Below are 16954 nucleotides of genomic sequence, written 5' to 3' on the forward strand. Positions count from 1 at the left end.
AAGAAAAATATGCATGTCATGCTACTGCAAACTTAGATCCACTGAATAACTTATGTAATAGTACACATAAGGTATATAAAAGATTTGACAATAATATCATACATGCAGAACTTATGATACATGTGCTTCTAAGTATGTATTTATCCCCGCATTCAACTTTCGTTTTTCAAAATTAAAGAATATTCTTTTAAATTTGTATGAAAATAATTTTTAGTATGTTTATGTTTTGTAGTTATAATAAATAAAGCATAAGGACAAACATCCTAAATATTGAACTATATTTATCACAATATATTTTTTTACACGAATAACTATATGTTGCACTTTCAAGAGAGATATCAATACCGACAACAAAAGTTCTAATTATGGCAGAGTAACCAACCATTAGAAGGAAACACATACAAAAAAATATCGTCCATAAAGAAATGTTCGGAAAGATACCATCACATTAGATACCTGTAAAGCAGTGGCGAAGCCAGAAATTTTCTCAAGGGTGTTCAAACTTGAAATAAGTAAAAAATATTATGACAAAGGGTGTTCAATATATGTTATTTATCTTCAAAACCTAATATTTTACCTATATACGCAATATAATTTTCCGACAAAGGGTGGTCAATTGATCACTCTAAGCAAAGTGGGGCTTCGCCCTTGCTGTAAACAATACATAATTATCTACTTAAAATGACTAAAATTGATCATTTATGTAAGTTCTGATGATGTTCTTTCATTTTGAATTCACGTATTATGCTAATGTAACAATATTTTTCGGTATTTAGATGATTGTTATAGTATTATATATAAAATTACTCTCATTAATTAAATTTTATTGTTCCTTCATATAAATAAATAGTTAAACCATCATGTGCCATTATTAACGTGCAATGCACGTTTATAAATACTAGTAATATAAAATACATCATATCTTTGTTATATAATGGGACGTTAGTACGCACTGAATTATTTAATAGTAAAGTTTACATGCTATATATTGATTATGATGTATTTTGTTCCTTTTTTTGAGTAATATTTATTTAAAGATTATTTCACCTACTACTAGAGAAAGAGGATTTGATAAAGATGGATTGTTTGTTGAGAATGTGGCGGACAGGTAGAATACAAATAAAAAGGAAATGGAGAGTTTTTCCTATTTAGTTTCCTTAATTATAGGAATTGCGATAGAGTATTTTTGGGGAACAATTGATTTTATTAAATATGTTTGATATTCAGTTTCCTCATTTATAGGAAGCTACCGTGCATAAGAGCTATTTTTTTTATTCTTTTACTGTATTTAAGTTGTAGTAGTACTTTATAGTTGTAGATTATGAAATATTTTATGTAAAATAACGTAAACTCTTTCCAAGCCTAGGGTTTAGACCAAAAACCCGCCAGCGATATTCAGACTTCTTCCTCCATAGTGTCCCTCTTCGCCGCCTTCTAGTCTCGTAATTTCTTCACTCTGCATCTCAAATTTGAGCTGTATTATTGTGCTGTTTCATCTATTCAATTAGGTTAAGGTTATCTTTTTTTCTTATTCATTTGCTTTTGCTGATGCTGAAGAGTTGAGTTCATACTTAGTTATATTCATATTCTGAAATTTTGTTGAAAATTTCGGCGAGTGGTTTATTTGGGTATCTGTAAGTGGGTATGTTTGTCACTTTCTTTTTCAGTACATGAATTTAGATGAAATTTGTGCTTAAGATATAATTTGAGTTGAATGATTTGCTCTTTATTTTTGTGGAACTGAAAGTGAAAATAAAAGTTGCAGTCTTTATGCTTCAAACATTTAAATTTTGATTCTTGTGTAGCGTATTGTTTTCCCTTTTGATTGAAATCTCATTTTATTTGCTTTTTCGAATTCCAAAATTATCGTATGGGAAAACCTTGTTAAGCGTCAGTGGCTTCGTTATTGGGTATGAAACAGATCAGCTTTTACATGTTTATTTGGGGGATTTCAATTATTTAGTCGTATAATTTTGAACTTGAGAAGTGTTACGTTTCATTTCAATGTCATGGATTGAATGCTAAAATCCGGTGTATTCAAGATTTCTTTTTCCTCTTTTGGTTGATTCGATGTATGAAGAACCTCTAACTATAGTTACATGATCGTAATTTGCAATGACTTTATCTATAATCGGATGTGGTGACTGGTGCGTCTATCTGGGCGGATTTTAAGATAGTCTCTACATACTGTAAAAGGTTTCTATTTTCATCTGTAATGCATCACATACTAACATATTAAAGGCATGGACTGAAAAATCCCCAATGGAATAGCCTAGTGGTAAATTTGAACTTGTGGCCATAGAATTTTTCTCCCTTAATTGTGTGTATTTTCATAGCTTTAGGATTTGAAGGACCAATTAATAAGCTTTTCAATGGAAGATACTTTTGCTATTTGAATTGCTGATTGATTGGTTTGAGAGAGATCAGCTGGTTGATGGGGTTTTTGTGTGCATTTGCTGATGCTGTTTTTCGTTTTATCCAGATTATAAAAAATGGTGCAGTACAACTTTAAGAAGATTACGGTGGTTCCCAATGGGAAGGACTTTGTCGATATCATTCTGTCTCGCACACAGCGTCAAACTCCTACTGTTGTCCACAAAGGATATGCTATCTCTCGTATACGTCAATTTTACATGCGCAAAGTGAAGTATACACAGCAGAATTTCTATGACAAACTCTCCACCATTATTGATGAGTTCCCCAGGCTTGACGATATCCATCCTTTCTATGGAGACCTTCTTCATGTGCTCTACAACAAAGACCACTACAAGCTTGCCCTTGGCCAAATTAATACTGCTAGAAATTTGATTTCAAAAATTGCTAAAGATTATGTAAAATTGCTGAAGTATGGCGACTCACTCTATCGGTGCAAGTCCCTGAAGGTTGCTGCTCTTGGGCGCATGTGCACTGTTATAAAGCGCATTGGCCCAAGTTTAGCTTATTTAGAACAGATTAGGCAGCACATGGCAAGACTTCCCTCAATTGATCCCAATACTAGGACAATCTTGATTTGTGGGTATCCAAATGTTGGAAAGAGCTCATTCATCAACAAAATTACAAGAGCAGATGTGGATGTGCAGCCTTATGCTTTCACTACAAAGTCCTTGTTTGTCGGGCATACTGACTACAAATATCTGAGGTATCAAGTGATCGACACTCCTGGTATTCTGGATAGGCCATTTGAGGATCGTAATATCATTGAGATGTGCAGTATTACAGCTCTAGCACATCTGAGGGCTGCTGTGTTGTTTTTCCTTGATATTTCTGGGTCTTGTGGCTATAGCATTGCGCAGCAGGCTGCTCTTTTCCACAGCATCAAATCACTCTTTATGAACAAACCCTTGATGATCGTGTGCAACAAAACAGACTTGCAGCCATTAGAAGGGATTTCTGAGGAAGACAAGAAGTTAGTCGCAGAGATGAAAGATGAAGCCATGAAGACAGTGATGGGTCAAGGTGGCGAGGCAACTGATGAAGCAGGTGTGTTGTTAACTATGAGCACATTGACCGAAGATGGCGTGATTTCAGTGAAGAATGCAGCTTGTGAGAGGTTACTGAATCAGAGGGTGGAATTGAAAATGAAGTCGAAAAAGTTGAATGACTGCTTGAACCGCTTCCATGTTGCTATGCCAAAACCACGTGACCAGAAAGAGAGGCCAGTATGCATACCTCAGGCAGCGTTGGAAGCCAGAGCTAAGGAAGCTGAGGCAGATGCTGAGAAACAGAAAAGGAAACTTGAGAGAGATCTGGAGAATGAGAACGGAGGTGCAGGTGTTTACTCTGCCAGCTTGAGGAAGCACTATCTATTAGCAAACGAGGAGTGGAAGGAAGATGTAATGCCAGAAATTTTAGATGGGCACAATGTCTATGACTTTATTGACCCTGATATCTTACAAAGGCTTGAAGAATTGGAGAGAGAAGAAGGTCTTCGTCAGGATGAAGAAGGAGATGATGATTTTGAGATGGACGGCATTGAGCTGACCCCTGAAGAACAAGCAGCATTAGCTGAAATCCGGAAACAGAAGAGTTTGCTCATTCAACAGCATAGAATTAAGAAAAGCACTGCAGAGAGCCGACCAACTGTACCAAGAAAGTTTGACAAAGACAAGGAGTTCACTTCAAAAAGAATGGGAAGGCAGTTATCTGCTTTGGGGCTGGATCCAACTCTAGCAATCAATCGAGCCCGTAGTAAATCAAGGGGTCGTAAGCGAGAGAGATCAGTTGAACGTGGAGATGACATTGGTAAGGATGCAATGGATGTCGACGAGATTACTCCCAACAAGAAGCAAAGATTGAGGTCACTTTCCATTACGGCAAGATCAAGGTCAAGGTCACGACCTCCAGATGAATTTGTTCCAGGGGAGGGCTTAAAGGACAAAGCCCAGAAGAAGATGGCTATAAAGATGGCTAAGGGTTCTTCTAAGAAGAGGAACAAGGATGCTCGGCGGGGAGAGGCTGATAGAGTTATTCCTACTCTGAAACCAAAACATCTCTTCTCAGGAAAGCGATCAACTGGGAAAACTGACCGGCGCTAGTAAACCAAGGTATATCTTGCTACGACATTTTACAGGCTCCAGAATATGTTTTCTCCATCTGCTCTTGCTTTCTCAATAGTTATTTTTTTGTCTTCATAGCTACTTGCGTACTTTTGAGTTTTCAGAACGATGATGTGTTACTTGGTTCCTTTTTAATTCTTGGAAAATCGGTAATTGATGCGTGCAAGATTTCAATTATTACCTTTTGTTTTCCAGATGGCATTTTATCTTGGAATTTGCTGATGGTACCTGTCAAGATGCTTGTGTTGCAATATCTTGGGTGGCGGACAGAGAGGCTGAAAGAAAACTCAGCTTATTTAGGACACTTTGGCAGTTGAATTTTCCGTCATCTGTTATTTTGAGCTTTCCTTGCTGTTTATTTAGGCTATTTTTCATACTGTTTTTTAACTTTAAATTGTGGAAGAATGCAAGTGTTTTTGTAAAACAAAGATATGACGAAGATGTCAGGAATTCAATCTATTGAAATGGCAAGACCAAGACTACAGATTAAGTATTTAAGTTTGTGCTTAAGATGCAGCTGAGCTTGCTGCCTCTATATGCCTTTTTTGGAACTTAGATACCTGTTATAAGATTGTGTTTTCCCCGATGTTAAATTTTGTCTGGGATTTTTTTATTTTCTTTAGTACAGACTTTCCTCTCTCTTTTTGCATGAACTTTCTGTTTACATGCCCTAAATAGCATATGCAGAAAATGAATTCATCTGCCTCTCTCCTTAGGATGGTTTTTTTGGGAAATGCACTGTATATTAGGCCATGACTACCTTACTGGTTTAGTATTGCTGGATGGTTTTTTTGGGAAATGCACTGTATATTAGGCCATGACTACCTTACTGGTTTAGTATTGCTTGAGTGCAGACTGAAGGAATAAAAAAGCACTGATGAAGTCGACCCCATATTTTTTATGGTAAAGATGTGAGATCACTTTTCCGCTGGGACTTTATGTGATATGTAAACAATTGGGTGCTTTTATTCATATGTTTTTTAATGGTTGAAAATCCCGTAGCTAATATTTTTTTTAAAACTTATTCCCCTCCCCTGTTTTGGAGCTATTGCTCCTTTGGTGACTAGAACCCACAACCCTGAGATTGTAGGTGGGAGTGCTGACAATCGGAGCAATTCCTTTCCCTTGTCTCCGTTTAGGTGGGGGTGCTGACAATCGGAGCAATCCCTCGTCTCCGTAGCTAATATGTAGTGCGTTTATTCAAAACAGAGGCAAATTGGACACCACTTAAAGTGGTAAAATTTATAAGAGTTGAGACAAATTGGACAGTGGCTGAATCCTGATAGTCACATCTGATTCCAGGTTCTCTCTAATACAACTTCTCTATGTTTTCACAATTAATCATAATACATTCCGTCTTGATATTGGCATAATTTTGCCTTGGCATGATTCCAGAACTCCTTTTAAACTCGATTAGGTTTGTCAGAGTTCGAGCATAACGTATTTAACTCAGCAACTGGTTATACAATTTTTTATCTTTCTGCAATTTATGTTGGTGACTTTCAGCGCTCCTAGTTTATGCCAAAAACTGCACCATATGACATAAGAAACGTATATTACAGTTAATCAATGATTATATGGGGACCAAACATATATAAAGAATCAAATTACATACAGGTTTCTTGCTTGTATCTCGAATCAATTTTTACAACTACCAAGAATTGTTAACTCTAATTTCGCCAAAACAGAAAAGAAAAAAGTTAGATTAGGCATCATAAAGCAGAGCACTACAAAGGCCAAATATGGGCTACTATGACTGTTATATCATCATACTTTCCACCACTGTGCTCAAGTCCAGCTTTGAAACATTCCCCAGCAAAAGGAGTATAAAGCTCTGTGCTCTTAGAATTCTCCAGTGCATATTGCGCTATCCTCCACGCCAATGTATCAGGCGCATCCGATTCCCACAAGTCCACTCCATTGTTAACAACAACTTCTAACTGAAAATCATGAACATTATCGAACAATCCATCTGTTCCCATCACGATTATATCTCCTGCTTTCACCGGAAAACTAATCTTCTCTGCGACACTTGGATCATTAGAATGTTTGCTATTCCCCAACTGAAAAGGACAGTTAAACCTCGACTGCTGGATTTCCGATTTATAAACTATTACCCCGTCTCTGATCACCACGAACCCGCTATCTCCAACGTTAACAGCATGCAGAGTGTCATCAGCGAGTGTCAACATACAAGCAGTAGAAGAACCCATAGCCTTTGTATTCAAGAAAGCTTCATTAAGTACTTTGATTAAATCAATATTAGCAGTACTACTTTTATCTTGTTGTTTCTGTTTGTGAATGGATAATTCCGCGTTTTCCATTAATTCCTTTGAGTATTTTCCTGAATCGATACCCTTTTTAGCCCAACCACCAACTCCATCAGCAACGCCTATAGTCTGCTCCTCTGCACATATAAAGTGTGCGTCTTCTCCTAGTGGCTTTTGTTCGTTAGTCTTTGGTATGTAAAACGACCCAGCAACCATCCTCGTAGTTCCACCGGCGTTGGACGTGTCTTTGTTTTCTTCTTGGGAACAAAAGTTGAATATCGGAATAATGTTGGGAACAGGATCATCTGTAGTAATGTCGAAGGATGTTGTCAAATCCTCAGGGCAAAGCAAGAATTGGATGAAGTCAAGCTCTGATTTTTCCATGAGTCGCTGCTTCTTAGTAAGGATTTCTGTATCATCAGACTCAGATTCAGTAATGAGTCGCTTCTTGTTATGTACTATTTCTGTAGCCATTGAAAATAACAAGTCGAAGGGTTGGTTAATAAGGTATATATAAGCCTTTAATCCCAATTTATGTAGGAAACGGATCGGAGTGCGTTGCTTTCACTTCAATTTATGTAGCCTTCATGTTTCATTCTTTCTTTCTTTCCCCCCCCCCTCCTTTGTTTCCTATTTGTATCGAAATTCGGAAACTTATTTCATTTAATTCGACCAAAAAAAAGAAAGAGGAAAGCAATTTAATTTCTTAAAATCGCTGATTGTTTTGTTATTTATATCTCTGACGGGAAAAAGAAGATTAGAAATATAAGATCCAATTTGATATTTGGTTGCGCTCATTTTTTTTAGACCGTTGGTAACTTTTTTCTTAATGTTTAACTTATTTCTTGATATTTCTTAAGTCAATTAAAACTTTACTATTTCCTTATGCTTATTATTTGGCCTTTTTAATTAATAATTTTTTTATGGTGACATTAGGGGCACAGTAAATCTCCTTTCCAAGTCTTCTAGTTCTAGTTCTTACTTCCATTTTTCAAGTTTTTAACACATTCGAAAAAGCTGTAACTTTTCAATCAATAAGTGATTCATTATATTAATTTTATAGTCACATTAAGAAAGTTGCAAATACCATTTTGACTTATTATTATTATTATTATTATCATTATCATCATTATCGTTATTGTATAGTGACATAGGAATGCATTATATCTACTTTTTCATCTTCATATTTTTTAAAGTTACAGCAAAATTTTAGTTATCCGACATATACATTTTTAACCACTAGAAAACTACTTACTATATATGTTAAAAAGTCTCAATAAATATTTATCATTTAGTCGTATTCGTTAGTTGATTAACTAGATAACTGAATTAGCAACCAAAAATAAAAATAAAAAAATAAATAAATAGCATTTGTCCTACAACAGCTCCCATAATTTTTGTTACATGTTTACCAGTAGTGCTATAACAAACATAAATGTCGTCGTCGTTATCCATCTCGTCCCAGTTCACACGGAAATAATTTAGGACATCAAGATCAAATGAACCTTCGATTTTAACTATATTTTTTGTTGTGATATTTCCCAAAAAATGGACAAATGTCCATCCATGTGGCAATTTGCACGGGAAGTTCAAAACAAGTGTCATACACTTGGCATGCCCTAAGCCTCTCAATTAACCTATAAATTGGCCTTCAAAATAGCCATCATGCATCAGCATATTTTTACTTTGCCTCTTTCGTTCCTCTCAACTTCCTTTTCTTCCTCCTTAAAACATTTATAGTCTACTTTGTTTGTTCCCTCTTTTAAAATAGCTGGGTTTGTAAGCTACTATTTTGCTGATTCCTATATCCTCCCTAATAGAGGTATGCTTGTTTAATCTTGGAGAGACATTTCACACTGCTGAAATAGTTTCTTAGGACAGTGCCCAGCACGACTCAAGCCAATTAGTTTATTTCCTCTCACAAATAATATTATTGCAGTATTATTATTATTATCGTTACTTTTCGGTGTCATTTCCCTACAATCTAAGAAACTATGGCAAGTAATACTACTACGGAGTTTTTTTATGGTGCTACCAATTCTGGTAATGTCTCTGCTGCTACTGTTCCAACTATCCTGCCAGATATCCATGGTGTTGCAAATACGTTATAGCATCCACAACCTTGGCAGACACTCATGTCAAAACACAGGTATGTAAATAGACATGGTTACATATCCAATGCTAATACTAAAATCTTCAATAAAAATGCACCTCAATGCAATAGTAGAGTTGGGATAAATGACAATCTCGCTAAGTCAAAATTAAATTTGACTAAAGCGAATAATATAATTGTTGCAGTCATTTCCCAAAAAAATAATATGGCCAATGTGAGAAATTGAGTGATAGACTCTGGTGCTACTAGGCACATTTGTGGAGACAAAAATAAATTTTTGTCTTACACCCAAATTGAGGAAGGAGAAGAATTTATTTATCTTGGTGACTCAAGAACAGCTCGTGTTCTTGGGAAAGGAAAAATTCTTCTCAAACTCACATATGGTAAAACTCTAGCACTGAGTGATGTATTGCATGTTCCTAATATCTAAACCAATTTATTTTCTGTGGGGTTATTAGGAAAGTTGGAGTGAAGGTTTCATTTGAAAATAATGAGGTCGTATTGACCAAAAATGATATTTTTGTGGGCAATGGATATTATAATTATGGTTTATTTGTGCTTAATATTTCTGATACTAGCAATGAAAATGCATCTTCTTCTGCTTATATGGTTGAGTCAATTTCTTTGTGGCATGCTAGACTAGGACATGTTAATGTCGCGTATATAAAGAAAATGCACTCGCTAGGATTAATATCTGGTTTAGACTCAAGTAATATTAATAAGTGTGAAATATGTGTGAAGCTAAAAGTACAAGAAAGACTTATTTTTTTGTAAATAGAGAAACTGAATTGTTATCTTTAATTCTCACTGATTTAGGCGACTTGAAGCAAACTATGACTAGAGGTGATAAAAGATATTATGTAACTTTTATTGGTGATTTTTCTAGATATACTAAGTTGTATTTGCTTAGAAATAAAGATGATGCATTTAATGCTTTTATTTCTTATAAAATTGAGGTTGAAAATCAACTTAATAGAAAAATCAAGAGAATTAAATCAGATAGAGGTGGAGAATATTTATCTTTAAATAATTTTTGTGAAAAAAATGGAATAATTCATGAAATAACTCCGCCTTATTCACCCGAGTCAAATGGAGTAGCTGAAAGGAAAAATAGAACATTGAAAGAGATGATGAACTCTATGTTAGTTAGTTCTAATGCCCCTGATAACTTGTGGGGTGAAGCTATTTTATCTACATGTCACTTACAAAATAGAATACCACATAGAAGAACTGGCAAAACTCCGTATGAATTGTGGAAGGGTTATAAACCTAATTTAAAATATTTAAAAGTGTGGGGGGTGCCTTGCTAAAGTTCTTTTGCTTGAACCTAAAAAGAGAAAAATAGGTTCTAAAACTGCTGATTACATGTTAATTGGATATGTAGAACATAGTGCTGCATATAGATTTCTTGTATTAAAAAGTGATGTGCTTGATTGCAATACTATAGTTAAGACAAAGAATGCTGAGTTCTTTGAATATATTTATCCATTATCTGATAAAATTTCTCATAAACCTGTTGAAACAAATAATGAAATTACCTATAATGATGAATTGAGAAGGAGCAAAAGGCCTAGGAAAGATTATTTTTCTTATGGAAATGATTTTCAAACTTTTCTTGTCGATAATGAACCATCAAATTATTTTGAAGCTATATCATCTTCAGATGCTAATATTGGAAAGAGGCAATAAAAGTTGAAATTGATTGTCACACCTCCTTTTTCACTATACCCGCAAGGGCGTAAAAGAGTTTTTCCAATTAAAGGACAATCGAAACGGGATTTGGTTATTAAAATTTCAGAGTCGCCACTTGGGATATTAATGGTGTCCCAAGTCACCGGTTTTGATCCCGAACCGAGGAAAAATATGACTCTGTTAACAGTCCGCGAATAAGAAATCCGGATAAGGAATTCTGTTAACCCGGGAGAAGGTGTTAGGCATTCCCAAACTCCGTGGTTCTAGCACGGTCGCTTAACTGTTGTATTTGATTTTATCTGATTTCAATACATGCTAGCTTATGTGCCTTTTATTCGTAAACCGCTTTTTATCATTGTTTATTTTAAAAGAATTGCGACGTCGTGAAAACGCGTTTCGAATCACGTCGCAATCAATGCACCCGTGGTTGTCAACCCATTTCGACTTCGTCGAGATTTAGATTTGGGTCGCATCAATACGCACCTGTTAAGGAAGTAATTTTATTAAAAACGTGCCTAAAGATTCTAACGTATTATTATTTTGGGGAGGGCCGTGAAATTCACTAAATGGCTCTCCCAAATTCTAATTATTTTATGTAACCATTATTGAGGGCCCCGCCTTTTGTATTTCGTTTGGCGAGGCTCGTCTCGTCATTTTATTAAAAGGGCGACCTAAAAGTGACTACGATTTTCTATTTTTTTTCTCTAGAAAAGGAATAAAAACCTAATTAATTATGAATTGCATTACATCAAGGTAAACTAAGAATCACGTTTTTTAGCCCAACCTGGTCTGCACGGTAGGCTGTGATACAACCCAATTGCTCAGGCCCAACGTTAGTGAAAGGTCCAGGCGGCTCTGACGCCCAGCCCGGGATCGAGTCCCCACAAGTCCAATTACAACCCCCATTCCAACCAGTAGCATGACCTCCCGGTCCTAAAACAACTCACACCCTATAAATTTTGTCTTACTCAAATCGAAGGCCTTGGGCCTAAATGCCAACACTGGCCCAGTTCTCAATTTTAGATTAAGTGAATAAAAATGCTACTCATTCAATATTACCAATTTAACAAAGCTAACTTTAAACAACTTGAGATTTGCTGAACGAATTACTGCCTGCCACTGTAGCTAGTTTACACTAATGAGTTCCCAATTTGATTGCCAACTACTGAAAACAGGAACTTACTACTGAAATCATTCACTAACCAATACTACTATCTACAGAGAGTTCTCATGATCTAAGGGAAACATAGCATCAATTCAAAAGCCACGAATGAAAACAATAAGCAACTGTCCAGTTATACACTACTGAACTTCCAATCCTAATTAATCAACTACACGAGAATTAAAACAAACTAAACAATAGTGTAAGCAAATCGGCAGAGATGCAGTCACAGCGAATCAAACAGTCCAAGCTTCAATTCTTCATTAATCGATTTCAAATGAGTTTTTACATATCAATTTAGTTCCAACACCTGGACTCTGGGAACATACCTGAAAATTGGAACACAAGTAAGGAAATGAGGAGATCAGATTGCAAACAGCAGTATTCAACGAGTTGCAACAGCAATTCAAACCAGGCTCGAGCTCAGAATTGTTTTGAAAATTCAACAATGTCAATATAACAGCCAAACAGTACCAAATACTCAAAACTAAGCCCAGAAATTAGTGCATCTAATCATTTAACCCATGACTGATTCAACTTGTCTTCACACTTCAAATGTTCGAACAAAAATGAGGAATTCAAGCAGTTCCTAATCTTAACTAAGCTAAAATGTTGATTTAAAATTGAACTTTCGAAAATGAACTAGGGAAGAGCCATGTAACAGTTTTTCTTTGATTTTCTGTTTTTTTTTGGTTTTTGGATTTTTCTATTGTTTGTGGGGTTTTGGAGTTTGAATTTCAGATCTTAGATCTGAAAATTAGAGAGCATACTTTGGGAGAATTTTCTGAGCTCCCCCCCAAAACTTTTCGAATGAAGTAAAGGGCATGCCCTTTTATAGGCACAAATGAGGGCAACCCTCAGATTTTCAGTTTTGCAAAACAGTCTCTCTTCTTATTTTCATTTAAACCCCCATTTCTTGATTTGTTACCCAAGCTAGCGTCCTAAGTTAGCTGAAATCTATACTAAAGTCCTATTTTAGAAAGCTCTAAGGTGCTCTTCTAACCATGCAATACCTATACTACCCTTGCTTTGGTTTTGGAATTACTATTCTTGACAAAACTGCCATTTTCCATGCCTAAACTGCCCTTGAAACCCCCTGAAATTACTGACCAATCAGACCCCTTTTACCTTAGTTAAAAATCAACCATGGCTAACTAACATGAACTAAACTATTCAACTATATCCAAAATGATTCCAAAAATTCTAAGATTGAATCCAATTAATGCTAATTGAGACTTATAATTAACCCTAAATCACACTAACAATAGGCTAATTACACTAATCAGTAAACATGAATTATCGCAAAACAAGCACTAACACTTGAATTAGCTAATCAAGATCAATGAAACAAGGTTAACCCTGAACTAAACCAAAAATCAGAAAACTAAACTATCAATCAGCAAACTAAGATCGAGAATTGGAACGTATTAAAATCAAACAAACAACTAAACTTAATCACAGAAATCAGGACACAAGATTGGGACAATATTGACAAAAATTTAAAACACAAATTAAACTAGACATTGACCATGAAATTCACGCATGCAGCAAGGTCAGAAAGGAAAAAGAAATTGAAAATAAAAGGAAATACCGCTAAGAATTCACCGACTACAAAGAGCTCCGGCCGGTGGTTGCTTTTCCAAATCCCCCGAAATTTCTGACCCGTAACATCCCTAACCATGTGTTTTCATAAGAAAACACCTAGTTAGCGTTGTTAGGGTCCGAAATCATGGAGATTTTGCCTTAGGGCCTTGGTCGGAAACCTTCGATTTAATATTCGAGCTGCTCCAGGCAGATTCGAGAGACAAGGCCATGGGGGTTGGGTAGAGGAGGTCCAGGCGGTCACAGGGTGTAAATTTGGGATTATTTGGCATAGGTGACGAACTGGCCAGAAAACTTCAAACGGACATTCGAGGGATTCAGCCGTGATTCAAAAGAAACCAGAGGTAGGGTTGGAAAGAGGATGAGCGGGGGAAGCTGGGGTGTATTTTTGGTGGCTTTTGGCGTTGGTTGCGTTTGCCACCAGCGAGGATTACGGCGAGGCTTAGGGCTCATTGTTCGTCTCTCAAAGACGTGGGGTGAGAGGCGATCGAGGGGGTGGGGGTAGTATTCGGACATATATGTATTAAAGAGTGGGGGCTTTTGGACCGTTCGATCTAACAACCTCGACGGCTGAGATCTGGTGCACTAAGAGACGACGTCGTTTGGCTCCTCTTGGGACCGGACCGGGTTGGGCATAGCTGGGCCTGGGTGGATTATTTTATGATTGGGCTGGGATATTAATTGGCCCAAATCATGGGCAGCCCTTCTCTTTAATGCTTTCCTTTCTTTTCCCTTGTTTCTTGTAATTAATTTTTGTATTTCAATTTGTATATATATTTTTTTAATTTTATAAAATTGTAAAAATTAAAATAAAGTCCTAATATATTTCAAAATTAAACTAATTAATTCCTAAAATTATTTTAAAAACTATTCCGGGACGAATTCACAATTAAACAATTAAAATGCAAAAGTAGACTATTTTTGTTATTTTCCATATATTCTATTATAAAACAAATTAATCCCTGATTAATACTAACATATGAAATTAGATCCTAAATGAAAAATGCATATTTTTTTATTTTATATGAATTGATCATGCACAAATAAAATGCAACAATTACCCGAAAATGCCCCAAAATTCGCAAAATTGCCAAATAATGAAAGAAATTATTTTGTTTGAGTTTTTGGGAATAATTCATATATAGGGCAAAAATCACGAGCTCACAGCTGCCCCTCTTTGCTCGGAAACATGAAAAGTTTTCGGACAAAGATAAGTGAGCAAATACGAGCGATTTTTGCCCGTTCAAATATTCCATTGTGAAGCGTTTTGAAAAGTTTTGACCGCACTCTGCTTCAGAGGTTGCCTACATATCCTGGGCTAAACAGGAATCAGGTCAGTGTAGTTCGGGAGTGTCTGGTAGCTGGGACTACCAGGAGCTGTGATTTCACTGCGATTGCTGTTGTTGCTGCTTGCTGACCTCCCTTATTACACCATGTCAAAATAAAAAGAAGCTAGCCTAAGCTACGAATTACAAAATCCTATCTAATTCTTCAAACTTACTTTTGTATTTCTTGTTGCTTTGTTGTCTTGTGTTCTCTTGGTGAAATCCCTTGTTGTCATTTCAAATTGCTAACTGAGATGTTGTTCCTTCCCTTCCAAATTTCTAAACTTGAATAATCTTGGACTTGAATGTATTCCTCTGTTATCCAGGCGGGCTTCTGACTGTTGAACTTGAACTTGAATGTACTCCCCTGTTATCCAGGCGGACTCCTGATTGCTGAACTTGAACTTGAATGTGTTCCTCTATTATCCAGGCGGCCTCCTGACTTCACAAAAATATGCAAAAAAAAGAGAACTTTCTGCCCCAGTTTGGAAACTAGGTACATGTTACCGGATATTAATAAGAATTTGACTAAAACTTGACTTGAAATACCTCTGTTATACAGGCGGGCTCCTGATTTCCGAAACATGAATTGTATACCTCTGTTCTTCAGGCGGGCTCCTGATTTCCGAAACATGTATTGTATACCTCTGTTCTTCAGGCGGGCTCCTGATTGCTGAAACTTAAATTGTATGTCTCTATTCTCCAGGCGGACTCCTGACTACTGAAATTCGAAATGCATGTCTCTGTTCTCCAGGCGAACTCCTGATATCAAACTTGAAAAGTATGTCTCTATTCTCCAAGCGGACTCCTGACTGATTACTGCTTGTTTTTTCCTCCTGGAGAATTCCTCCTCAACAACTAACTTTTCTGCCCCTGTTTTAATCAAAGAAAATTTCATTAGTTTAAAACAGTGGTTAGTTGATGACATTCTTGCTGAAAAATCCTTCCACTGCCTTGCTTTGTGTTGACTGACTTCCTTGAACTGACCCTGAATCGCTTGACTTTCTGACTGACTTTCGAATTCGCCAACCTCTGACAACCCGAGTATTTCGTACCTGTGCTGTTGTTTCATACCTCCGACCCCCTTTGTCTGCACCTTTACATTTCCCACAATGTTTCCCAATTATTCCACCGATGAAACTTCCTGCGACTTCCCATATTCCATTTTACATCATGTTGCTGTTGACATGCTCTAACAACATTATGCCTTACCATTTTCGGAAGATGGTAGTGAGCTTTGAAGTCCTTTTTGCTTGCATTGAACAAAACTGGCACTGAAACATCTTAGCTAGATAAAACCCTCAAAAGAAATGAAATGCAATGATTTTTTTGAGTTAAGGATAAGAAGAATCCAAAACCAGATGACTGTTTAAAAAGAGAAGGAAAAGAAACTTATCTAAGCGGAACAGCTGGTACCAATGGTCATGACATGCATTTTGGATTGATCGGCCCAATCTTTCCAATTAACCAGCTTTCAATTGCCATACTTTGTTGCCCCAGAATTTCCATCACTTGATTACTTTACCCAAACCTTAACTTTGTTCATCCTGCGGTGCCTCGAAACAGTTTTCCACCCACAGACCTTTTGCCAATTAACCAGTTTTCAACTCACTTTTGCCTCAAGGTGCCCGCGAGGGTTTTCACCAATAAGACTCTCTCATTTATTTTTTCTCTCAGCTCCCGTTGCCTTATGGTGCCTGTGAAGGTTTTCACCAATAAGACTCTCTCATTTTTTACTTTGTTTTTCTTGCTTGAACCAAAGTGTTTCCCCTATCATGAGTTACTTCTACCTGCTCAACTTGGCATTTCTCAAAAACTGATCAGAAGGTCTTTCTTTGGACCGTAATGTAGGCTTTTGGATTAGGTTAGAAAGAAAGGGTATAAAAAGCTCAAAAATAATTCAACATGGGTTAATAATTACAACTTTCGGAATCCAATTTTTCGCAACAATCACAACGTTTGCCCCAGTTTCTTGCTTGGGGATTTTTGGGTTTTATTTGGTATGACTGAACCTCAGAGAGGCTGCCTACGTACCCTTTCGGGATCAAGTCGAACGTAGTTCACTCCACAGAGACTACGTTGTTATGTTTCTCTTCTTTTTTTTCATTTTTCCTTTCATTTATTTCTTTTCCCTTCATTTCTTTCTTTTTCTTTCTTTTTTTTTCTTTTTCTTTTTTCCTTTTTTTTGATATCCGGCACCCGCGTTTCCTGATTATGTCGTTGATTCCGAAAGA

General features: G+C 36.5%; 2 protein-coding genes across 5 annotated transcripts; one reads left to right on the forward strand and one right to left on the reverse strand.

The window, feature by feature from the left end:
- The first annotated feature begins 1314 nt into the window (after positions 1-1314).
- Positions 1315-5054, forward strand: LOC104231402 (nucleolar GTP-binding protein 1-like). Of its 4 annotated transcripts, none has more exons than XM_009784395.2 (3): positions 1315-1442; positions 2483-4544; positions 4752-5054. In XM_009784395.2, exon 2 carries the CDS (start codon positions 2493-2495, stop codon positions 4533-4535), a length of 2043 nt encoding a protein of 680 aa, XP_009782697.1. In that variant the 5' UTR covers positions 1315-1442; positions 2483-2492; the 3' UTR covers positions 4536-4544; positions 4752-5054. The 4 variants fall into 4 exon arrangements, with proteins under 4 accessions (XP_009782697.1, XP_070021894.1, XP_070021896.1 ...); XM_070165793.1 differs by having other exon boundaries at positions 1316-1514; XM_070165795.1 differs by having other exon boundaries at positions 1316-1508.
- A 1229-nt stretch (positions 5055-6283) lies between these two features.
- Positions 6284-7300, reverse strand: LOC104231405 (probable protein phosphatase 2C 55). Its single transcript, XM_009784397.2, has one exon. The coding sequence runs from the start codon at positions 7298-7300 to the stop codon at positions 6284-6286; it is 1017 nt and encodes a 338-aa protein (XP_009782699.2).
- Between the last annotated feature and the right edge of the window lie 9654 nt (positions 7301-16954).

The sequence above is a fragment of the Nicotiana sylvestris genome, chromosome 1, assembly GCF_000393655.2.
Source record: "Nicotiana sylvestris chromosome 1, ASM39365v2, whole genome shotgun sequence".
Taxonomy (NCBI): domain Eukaryota; kingdom Viridiplantae; phylum Streptophyta; class Magnoliopsida; order Solanales; family Solanaceae; genus Nicotiana; species Nicotiana sylvestris.

Coding starts and splice junctions, on each gene's coding strand:
- LOC104231402 (XM_009784395.2), top strand. CDS start 2,493: ATGGTGCAGTACAACTTTAAGAAGATTACGGTGGTTCCCAATGGGAAG.
- LOC104231405 (XM_009784397.2), bottom strand. CDS start 7,300: ATGGCTACAGAAATAGTACATAACAAGAAGCGACTCATTACTGAATCT.